This window comes from Leucopleurus acutus (assembly GCF_964270905.1).
Source record: "Leucopleurus acutus genome assembly, chromosome: 11".
Lineage (NCBI taxonomy): Eukaryota > Metazoa > Chordata > Mammalia > Artiodactyla > Delphinidae > Leucopleurus > Leucopleurus acutus.
Window position 1 is genome coordinate 96,357,976 of NC_139152.1, and position 11,079 is coordinate 96,369,054.

The 11,079-nt window shown below is 57.0% G+C and overlaps 1 protein-coding gene across 1 annotated transcript; it reads right to left on the bottom strand.

Moving 5' to 3' along the window:
- Positions 1 to 2,158: 2,158 nt before the first annotated feature.
- CHADL (chondroadherin like) lies at positions 2,159 to 6,175 on the bottom strand (the record flags this gene model as incomplete). Its single annotated transcript, XM_082850370.1, has 4 exons — positions 6,014 to 6,175; positions 3,756 to 5,450; positions 3,061 to 3,227; positions 2,159 to 2,408 (listed from the first exon to the last, which is right to left on the bottom strand). Exons 2-4 carry the CDS (start codon positions 5,418 to 5,420, stop codon positions 2,159 to 2,161), a joined length of 2,082 nt encoding a protein of 693 aa, XP_082706496.1. The 5' UTR covers positions 5,421 to 5,450; positions 6,014 to 6,175.
- Between the last annotated feature and the right edge of the window lie 4,904 nt (positions 6,176 to 11,079).

Here is an 11,079-nt window from a genome sequence, read left to right on the forward strand (position 1 = left end):
ATTGGGTGAGTTCACACATGAAGAGTGCAGAACACAAGTGTCATCTGTAATCTCCGGAGCTCCCCGTCTCCATAGCAACAACATGCTATATTCTCCTTATTTATGTTTCAGCCATTCCCCTCCCAAAACCACAGGTTCTAGAAAGCCCAAGTATGTGACAAAGTGTACATAACGTGTTGCTGGGACCTAGAGGTTAATTTGTTACAGATGGAAGTGTTGACCTCTGGGACATAATAGCTCAAGGCACAGAATGAACCTTGTTCCTCAGTTTCCCTTGGATGGAACCAGGCCTTGAAGTCTCACAGCAGCGGGGCCACCTGATGGCTGGGAAATATCCTAAAGAACAGAACCACCTCCACTCCCTGCTCCCACTGCTTGACAGCCTGCAGCAGCTCCCTGGTGCAGATTAGGCCACGTGCAAACACCTTCCTTTACTATCACCCCCATCTGGATCCTCAGCTCTGCTTGAGGGACAGGAAGCAAGGGCACTACCATTCGTGATAGCCCCACATGACAGGCACTAGTGTACAGGCGTTCACACGACAACTGTTAAATGACAGCAGTGGGAGCAAGCCCAGGCTCGTCTGCCAGGTGCCTTGGGCCAGGCAAGCCCCCCAGCCCAGAACACCCTGCCAGGGCTCAGGGCCCTTATCCTTCTTCGATGCCTTGGTATTCCTGGGAGGAAGCTGCCACTTTCAACAAAGTAAAAACAAAAAGCCTGTTTGGTGGCGTATCTCCGTGTCAGAAAGGGTGGTTGGGTGGGGTGGCCCGCGAGGCCCCATTCCTGTCGCAGCTACAAAATGTGGGATTGGCGTGGGGGTCTTAATGAGAGTCCAGACCTGGAGGTGAACCCGTCGGGGCTGCTGCTCCCGAGTCGAGCTCAGCATCCACGCCGGTGCCGTTCACACAACTCCCGGCAGAAAGCCCCGCCCGAGTGTTCGCCGAGCATGGCCGCCGTCACTGACCCTGGCTCCAGGTCTCGCTTCTAAGGCTGAACGCTCACCTTCAGCCTGGGGCCTTTTTAGGGGCTCTTCCTCACTCCCAGCCGACCTCCACAAAGAACACTGTTTCGGGTTGAATTAAGTCCCCACAAAAAAGATACACCGCAGAATAAGGCCTTATTTCGAAATAGGGTCTTCACAGAGGTGACCCAGTTAAAATGAGGTCATTAGGGTGGGCCCTGATCTAATGACTCGTGTCCTCATAAAAAGGGGGAATTTGGACACATCCAGCAGGAAGACGATGTGCAGAGACACGGGAAGACATCATGTGACGGTGGAGGCAGGGACGGGGCTTGTGCTGCCACAGCCAAGGAACGTCTGGGGCCCGTGGAGGCTGGACGGGGCACGGAAGGACCCTCCCCCTCGAGGCCTCAGAGGAAGCACAGCCCTGCCAGCACTCTGATTCCAGGCTTCTAACCTCCACATCAGTGAGACAATACATTTCTGTGGTTCTGAGCCACCCAGCTTGTGGTAGTTTGTGGTACTGCAGCCCTAGGGAACTAATACAAACACCATCTGATGGTCCCTAGGTGCCCCAACTCTTCAAGCTGCAGGTCCAGAAGCAGGCAGAGCCCTCTCCCCTCCTTCCCAGAGCCCACCCTGTTCTGGTCACGGCTTTCCTCTAAGGTCTGCCTCCCCTACATCCCCTCACCACCCAGCACGGGTCGCCACGTGGAGGGGTGCCCATGTCCTGCCCACTCTTCTCTGATGAGCTGCGAGATTTTGCTACAACTGAGCGTTCCAGTGTGAATGGGTTTGTCCGGACAGCAAACGTAACGTCAAGGGGTTGATGGAGTCCGACCCGTGGCACCAACCACACACCTGCACTCCTGCTCTTCCCGCCCCAGGGATGAGCGAGGCCCCCAAGATCAGGTGGGGACAGGATGAATCGATGGCAATCCAGCAGTAACAGTCACTGTGGGGTTCTCATGGATACCTAGGGTCCTGGGATGCTGCAGCTTAATCGGAAAGGCCATTGTCCCGTGGGATGAAACAGTCATTTCCTTACAAACCCACTCTGGGCTTAGCCCAGAGGTGGAGGAGGTAAGGAGAGGGGGATAGACATTTTTTAACGGAAGCAACAGGGTCATTACCCAGATCTAGAACCTCACGAAACTGGGACCAAGACAAGTCAGATTCCTGCTACCCCAGGGGCTTTAAAACCTGACCCACCCAGCGAGGCCTCCCTGCACCTGCCCCCAACCAACCTTGTTCGCTCCCTGCCATCTTCCCTTCATGGGGGTCCTCTGGGCACTAGGCCTGGGGGCCGGCGTCCGCTTGGCCTTCCCGGCAGCCCAGCCCGGGCAGGCTTCAAAGACAGCAGCTGCAGCCTTCACACTCTGGCCACGGGCACTGGGAGGGGCGGCACAGGTGGCCCCCACGTGCAGGTTCAGCCCAGTGAGCCACCTGAGGAGAAAAGGGGGTTCAGGGAAGCCGCTGTGCTGAGCTTTCCTGAGGAGAGCGAAGAGGTCCTCAGTGATGTGGGGGCAGTGGGACTCGGCCATTCACCAATTATGTGACCCTGAGCAAGTCATTTCAACCTTCAATCCCCTCCCTGTAACAGGGGGCCAGTAATAAACAGTTCCAGAGGGCTGCAGACCCAGACGCTGTTCAATCTAGATAAGCTATCTAATTTAATGTAATTCTTACGACCGCCACCAGGAGGTGGATGCAATCGCTATCATCCCCTTTCCAGATGAGGGGCCGGCACAGAGAGGCCACGTGGCTCAAAGGCAGATGGTCAGTCACAGAGGTGGATTTGAGCCCAGGTCACCTGACTCCACGGTTCTTGTTGCTTTCTTAGGCAGTGACGTAAAGTGCTCTCACACATTTACTAGGTCCCACCCCACTAGGCTGGGCAGATTTCATTCCCACTTTATAGATGAGGGAACAGGGGCTCAGAGAAGCCCACCCAAGCCCCGTGGATGTCTGGCTCCCCCAGGAAGGGTAGCTGGCCCTGGAAGGATCCTCGCCCGCCAGAGGTGCTCAGATGGCACCAGGGCTTGACTGAGAGCAGCTGCTGGGTCCCCAGCTGGGGCATTCAGTTGGGGGTGCTTACCTGTGAAGTGGGAGCAGCTGGCAGTCACAGTGGAAGGGATTGCCACTGAGGTCGATGAGCTCAAGCTGGCTGAGACCAGGCAGGGCGGGCAGGGCCTGCAGCTGATTCTTTTGCAGATGTAGGCTCTGGAGCCGAGGCCCCAGGCCCAAGAAGGCCCCCGGAGAAACCTGCAAGAAGGCGCCAGGCCCTGGTGTGAGCTCCTGCCAGGCCTGTCCCACCCCCAGGCCTGGGAGGGAGCCTCATGCTCCCCGTGCAGAAGGGGAGTAGAGAGCCCAAGATGGGCAGGAAAGGTAATGCTGGGGTGGAAACCCAGGTTTTGCCAAAGCACGTGCCCTTTGCAAGTCACACAGACCCCCAGTCCATGGTTCTTTCTGCTATGCCTGGACCCCCGCATATTGGCAAAGCTCTGCCCACAAAGTGGGCAACAGTAGGTAACCCCACGGATCCACGTTCCGTCCTCCTCCAGGCCTCGGCAGTGCCCTCCCTGCCAAGCCCCTCCGTGTGGCACAGCGTTCCTCCTGGTCTGTGGCCCACACCTGAGCTCCCTGGGGCAGGCGCAGGGTCGGGCTCATCTCAGGGACCCCACGCCCACCCTCGGGCCTGGCACTGCAGGGGCGGCAGTGTTGGTTGAGTGAACGCAAGCTGCGTAGACCCTCGTGCTGCCTCCCCTCACCCCTGTTCCCCCCTGTGCCCACCTGCTCCAGGCCACTGCTGTTCAGGAAAAGGTGTTGCAGCGAGCGGCCCACGGGCCAGAAGGCCCCATCTTGCAGGGCCCTGAGCGGGTTCCCCGAGAGCTGCAGCTCCAGGAGGGCAGGCAGCCCCTCCAGGGCCGCAGTGGGCACCTCTCGCAGCTGGTTCCTGTCCAAGTGCAGTTTCTCCAGCTCCTGAGCGGGGCCCAGTGCCCCGGGGGACACTTGGGTGATGCGGTTCCCACTCAGGTAGAGCCAGCGCAAGGCCCGCATGCCTGCCAGGTCCCCCACTGCCAGGCGGTCCAGAGCGTTTTCCTGCAAGTGCAGGGAGAAGAGGCTGGGCAGGGCGCGCAGGGCGGCCCCTGGCACCTGCAGGAAGCGGTTGCGCTCCAGGTACAGGTAGCCCAGGCAGGGCGCCCCTTCGAGGGAGGCAGCGCTGAGGCTGGAGAGCGTGTTGTCCGAGAGGTAGAGGTAGAGCAGGCTGCCCAGCCCCGCCAGGGCGCCTGCTTCCAGCTCTGTGATGCCGCAGTGCTGCAGGTGCAGCGACACCAGCTGGCCCAGGCCCGGGAAGGCCTCTCGGGGCACCAAGGGGAAGTGGTTCTGCCTCAGGTCCAGGAGCTGGGTATCGTTGGGGAAGCCACGGGGCACGACCTGCAGGCCGCGGCCCTCACAGCTGCTGTGCCGGGACTCAGGGGCGCACACGCAGGCGCGAGGGCAGGGCCCGGCCGCCCCAGCCTTCTCCTTGGAGGTGCCGGCAGGGACACGGGGCCGCGCGGCCGCCACCTCCTCCTCTTCCTCCTCCGCCCCGGCTCCGGGGCAGCGCAGGTCCGAGGGCCGCAGGGCGTCCAGGGCCTCGCCGCGCAGGCGCCGTGGCTCCCCGCACGCGCCGTCCGAGCGCACGCGCGCACGCGCCAGCCACTGGAGCAGGGGACGAGCCCGGCAGTCGCACCGCAGTGGGTTCCCCTGCAGCCGCAGCCGGCGCAGCTGACCCGGGCCCTGCAGCGGCTGCAGGGCATCCAGCTGGTTCCCACGGAGGTCCAGGGTGTGCAGGCGGGGGCAGTGGGCAAAGGCCCTGGGATCCAGGGCCTGCAAGGCCCCGTGGTCCAGCCTCAACTCCCGCAGGCCGGGCAGCACCAGCCCGTCCTCCTCGCCCGTGTAGGTGAAGGGGTTGTGGCCCAGCTCAAGGCGGGCCAGGCCGCGGGCCTGGGACAAGGTCGCCCCGGGCAGGGACTGCAGCTCATTGTGGTGCAGGCTGAGGCGGCGCAGGGCGGGCAGGCCGGCCAGGGCCTCGGGGGCCAGCACGCTGAGCGCGTTGTGGGATAGCTGCAGCCAGCGGGCGCGCACCAGCCCCTGGAAGGCCATGGCGGGCAGGTAGACGAGGGCGTTGTGGGCCAGATTCAGCGTGGCCAGCGCGCCCAGAGCCCCGAACGTCCCCGGCCGCAGCTCCTCCAGCAGGTTGCCCTCCAGCTCCAGCCGCCGCAGCGAGCCTAGCCCGTCCAGCGCCTCCTGGGGCAGCGCGTTCAGGCGGTTGGAGGCCAGGTTGAGGAGGAGCAGGCGGCCCAGGCCTCGGAAGGCACCCTCGGCCACCAGCTCCACCTGGCAGTGCCGCAGGTCCAGGTGTGTCAGGTAAGGCAGGTCCCGGAAGGCAGCTGGGGGGATCAGCTTCAGCATGTTGCCCTGGAGGTCCAGCCGCTGGGTCAGCTGAGCAGGGAGAGGTAGGGGAGGCTGAGCGGCACCAGGACCACGGCCTGTGCCCCTTGCTTACCCTGGCCTTTGCACGTGCTGTTCCCTCACCTGGAACACTCTCTTCCCCCTCACGTTTCCTTCATTCTCTTCATCCTGCTCCCTGACACCTCCTCCTGGAAGCCTTCCTCCCCAGCCGCCTGGGTATCCCCTAGTCTAGCACTTTTCACATTGAATTGTCACTGCCCCTTTACTTTCACTCTTTTCCTCTAGCTCTTGACTCCATAGGACAGAGACCATACCTTAGTCTAGTATATCCCCAGTTCTCTGCCACAGGGCCTGTAATTAACTCAATGCTGTATCTATATAGATCACCTAACTTGTTCCAATTGCATAGCATTTTAAATAGATTGTCTCCCTGTTGTTGGTTATTATCATTCCCATTTTACAGATGTGAAGACTGAGGCTCAGAGAGGAAAAGTGACTTGCCAAGGCCTCCCAGCCCGGCAATGGCAGATCCACTGGTGCCAGCCCGGGCTCCTCCTGCTGTCCCCACCACCACCCCATCTTGCCCTGCTGACCTCAGGGATGGCATTCGGCACCTCGGTGAGGTTCTGGTGCCGGCAGGCCACATGCCGCCTGGAATTGTCGCAGACACAGGTCTGTGGGCAGCGCTGGGCAGCTGCATGCCAGGTTGGCCCCAGTGGCAGCAGCAGAGGAAGCAGCAGCACCACGGAGACACTCTGGGGCCTGGCAGAGAGAAGAAGGGTCAGGTGTTCACAGGAGCAAGGGTCCCACACTGTCCACTCACTGAGCCCCAGCTCTTGTCCCAGAGCCCCTCAGATGTCTTCCTCCTTTGGCCCCAGGGAAGCTGTCATTACCCTGAGCCTCCAACCCCTCCCCAGAGCATAGATTGCATTGTTATCCCTGTTTTATACCAGAGGAAACAGGCTCAGAAAGGCAACCTGGCAAGTCCCTTTGATTGTCTGCCAGTGGCTCAGTGAGGCCTTGCCGAATGCAGTTCAGAGGTGTGCCCAGGCTGTGCAGAAGCCCCCGGGTCCAGGGGGAGTTGTGTCCTCCCAGGGTGAGGTTGGCGGTGGAGAGAGAATCAGCCGTTCCTCAGACGGAAGTGGCATCAGCACCGTGGTGGCAGGGAGCGTAATGGCACCCACCTCGAGAAGACAGCCTGGCAGCCGGAGGGGAAGACCCAGGGCTGGCACGACTTGGGAGACCAGGTGTCGTGGGATCCGAAAGCCCTGAGGAGCCTTAATGGCTGGTCAGAGCCACTCTGACAGGCAAGCAAGGGGCTCCGACTTCTCTCCTGTTTATTCGTCTGTTGTCCTCTCTTCATCTTAGTGCCACCCCGCTGGCCTGGCCTGGGATGGGGGGAACTGCGGGTATGGCCTTGGGGCTGTGCTTTGGGCAAGGTCTGTCCACTTTCCTGTCTGTCCATCCACTCCCCGTCTACCCAATACCCAGCTGGACCCCTTTACCTCACAACTACCGCCTGCCTCTCCACAGGGAGGGCCGCGCCACGGTGGCACTCCTGGCTTCCCCACTTCCGCTCACCACCAACCAAAGGGAACTTTCCAAGATACAGACGGGCCCTGACACCCCCGGCTGAAATCCCTCCAGCCTCTCCTCACTGCCTTTGCTGGGAAATCCTGACTCCTGATTCTCCAGCTGGTACCCGCTCAGACCCTTCAGTGTCACCCCGGGCTCCCCCACCATCAGCACGCAAAGCAGCTCCCTCCTCTCTGCCTCACCACTTTTCCCTCTGTCCTCAGCTCTCTGAGCAACCCTTCCTGATCCCTGGGCTGACTCCCACCCTGAGCCTCCCGTGTTCCACTCACTGGGTTGGCTGTCACCATGCGGTTTTCAGTTTCCTTGGGGTCCCAGGGTCCAGCCCGGCCTTGGGGCTGGTGGCATCCTGTAGAGCTGGAGTGAGGCTGAGGCTCAGGGCAGGTCGGGGGTGTGGGGACAGATCCCTGAAGGACAAGCGTCCAGGCCTCAGGCCTGCCTAGCGCTCAGACAGGCTCCTGGAGGACTAGCCCAGGGGAGCTCCTGGGAGCGGCCACGTTCACCGTCTTCCTCGGAACCCATTTCGGAGAGACCCTTGGAGAATCTCTGCCCCGGGAGATCCCAGAGCCCCTGTCCCCCAGCCCCTGAGAGGCCCAGAGAGGGGCAGGGGTTTGCCTGGAGGCACTCAGCTTCTCTAACCCACCTTGCCACCGCAGGGCCCAAAGACTCACCCCGCCATGCCGATCGCACGGCCAGTCCAGCCTGGAAATGCAGCACAGGGGAAGGCTGGCAACGGTCCCTGCCTGGACGCCAGCGGGAGCCCCCCTCCCAGCCCGCAGACCTGGCAGCGGGGACAGGGCTGAATGGGAGGCATTGTGAGGTGAGTGAGGGGCGGGCATGGCAGGAGCAGCGGCTGAAGTTGCAGGGCTTCTTGCTCAGAATCCTGGCCCAGGCCTGAGACCCGAGTCCCTGGACCGGCCGAGCAGGCAGGGGCCTCGAGGGGCTGGCCAGTGGGTCCCAGACCTAGGCTTCCTCCGGCTGTGTCCCTGGGCAGGGCTGCACCTCACCGAGCCTCAGTTTCCTACTCTGTGAAAAGACAGAGTATCAGTAACTAGCTCCTAGGGTTGCTCTGGGGGTTAAGGTAGGCACCTGGCACATAGTAGGTGCTCAAGAACAGTTAACTCTGCCCTGTTTGTGCTTATAATACATTTACATACATTGCTTAGCACTGTACATAAATTATTCTGTAAATCTGTTTTTTTCACTCAACATCAGGGAACTATCTAAATTGATTCTTCTTAGTTATATTCATTCATTTTGACTTGTATAGTATTCCACTGTATAAGTGTATCAACTTATTCATTAATTTTGGACGTTTAGGTTGCATCCAATTTTGTTATTACAGTGTTGCAAAGAATACCTAAATACTTATCTCCCTGGGGACATGTGCATTTTTTTTAAAAAAATGAAATAGTTCATCTAGACCATAGCAAACATTTAAAACCTTTATGTATGCTATGATTTTTCAGATCCTATGATACTTTAGATCTGTGTTTCTGGTGGAAATGCAGCTTTCATTACTGTTTCTTGGCTTTAAAAACAACAAACAAACAAACAAGAAATAGTGTCACATCACACACAGACTTTTTATTAACATTTATTTGGCTGCGCCGGGTCCTAGTTTCGGCATGTGGGATCTAGTTCCCTGACCAGGGATCAAACCTAGGCCCCCTGTATTGGGAACGCGGAGTCTTAACCACTGGACCACCAGGGAAGTCCTCACACACAGACTTCTGCATGTGCTTTATTTCGCTCACCAAATTCTATCAACAGTATTGCACAGTGTGCATCCTTTTTTTTACCCCCCATATTTGTTTATTTATTTGGCTGTGTTGAGTCTTCGTTGCGGCACACGGGATCTTCGTTGCAGCACGTGTTCTTCTGTCTAGTTGCGGCCCGTGAGTGCTCAGTAGTTGCGGCATGCGGGCTTAGTTGCCCCGAGGCATGTGGGATCTCAGTTCCCTGACCAGGGATCGAACCCTGCGTCCCCTGCATTGGAAGGTGGATTCTTAACCACTGGACCACCAGGGAAGTCCCCAGTGTTTATCCTTTTATGTCTGGCTTTTTTTTGGCTTTGTTGGGTCTTCGTTGCTGTGCGCAGGCTTTCTCTAGTTGCAGCGAGCGGGGGCTACTCTTCGTTGCGGTGCGCAGGCTTCTCATTGCGGTGGCTTCTCTTGTTGCGGAGCATGGGCTCTAGGTGCGCGGACTTCAGTAGTTGTGGCATGCGGGTGCTAGAGCGCAGGCTCAGTAGTTGTGGTGCACTGGCTTAGTTGCTCCGCGGCACATGGGATCTTCCCGGACCAGGGCTCGAACCCGTGTCCCCTGCATTGGCAGGCGGATTCTTAACCACTGTGCCACCAGGGAAGCCCTGTCTGGCTTTTTTTAATCAGTATTATTTTAGTGAGATTCACCTATGGTGCCTATTGTAAAAATTCGTTCATTTTTATATAGTAATTCCAGCATTCCCTTCTATAAATATTCCACAACAGCGGCATGGGACACAGGCAGGAGCGCAATCTGCCCCAGACGCAGGTAATAAGGAGGTGTAGTCTCATTCTCCTCCCTTTCTACCCAGAGGCAACCACTTTCATGAAGTAGTATAATTTTATGATATAGGGCATTAATTTTTTAAAATGTATCAAACAGTGCATATTATTTTGCAAACTTGTTTCTTTCACTCAGCAGTGTTTTTTGAAGATTTACTCAGTGGATACAGGTAGCTTCTGCATCCGGTTTACTCATTGTAACTGCTACATGAGATCTCACTGCATACACGTGCCATCATCTAACTATTCTACTTACGGACATTTGGTTATTTCTTAATTTCCTGGTATCCCTCATCAGGCTGCTGTTGTACATGTCTCCTTGTGTACATGTACAAGTTTCTCTCAAGTAGATCCTTAGAAATGGAATTTGGGGTCACGGGCTACATGCATTTTCAGCTTTCTCAGTACCTGCCAAATTGCTGTCCATAGTGGCTTTTAGTAGTTTGACATCCCTCCAGCAATGTGTAAGACATGCCAGATTCACCTCTTTCCTGGTGTCACCTCTTTTAATCGTATTTGCCAGTCTGGTCTGAAATGGTATTATCTGTGGTTGTATTTCACATTTCCTTATTTTCCAGTAAAGTTGAACATAATTCCTTTTTTAAAAAATTAATTAATTTTTGGCTGTGTTGGGTCTTCGTTGCTGTGCACGGGCTACCTCTAGTTGCGGCGAGCGGTGGCTACTCTTTATTGCGGTGCGCGGGCTTCTCATTGTGGTGGCTTCTCTTGTCGTGGACCACGGGCTCTAGGCGCGCGGGCTTCAGTAGTTGTGGCACGTGGGCTCAGTAGTTGTGACTCGCAGGCTCTAGAGCGCAGGCTCAGTAGTTGTGGCGCACAGGCTTAGTTGCTCCACAGCATGTGGGATCTTCCCGGGCCAGGGCTCGAACCCGTGTCCCTTGCATTGGCAGGCAGATTCTTAACCATTGTGCCACCAGGGAAGCCCGAACATAATTTCTTTTTGCTCTTCAGGTCTCCTCTTCTGTGAACTGCCTGTTTATACCCTTTGCCCAGTTTTCAACTGGATGTATATTCTCAACATGAATCCTTGTTATATATGTCGCAATGTCTTTCTGCTCTCTCACCTTGTCGTTAACTTTTACGGTATTTTTGGTCATTGTTTTTCACTTTTTATTTTGAAATAGGCAAGTTTTCTTATGGCTTGTGCTTTTTGTGTCAAGAAATGCTCTCCTGTGTTTAATTTTCCTTTAAAAAATATGGCTCCTTAGGCAAATGAATTTGGATCACTTAGAATCTTGGTGCACGACGGTGGCCTACCTGTGCTTCCACCCTGTCCTGTCCCCTGCCCTCCCCAGACTAACTCCTATCCTGAAAGCTGGGTTTGTCACACGCATACACATGCCCACACGTTCCATTTACTGGCTTTTGAACTAAGGGCGTTAGATTTTCTTCACTCGACGTCACTATTGAGCCATCCGTGGCGTGCACGGTGCATGCCGAGCTGCAGTGGATGCACTGTCACTGCTGTGTAACGTTGCATTGTGCGGCTTTGCTCCTGATCC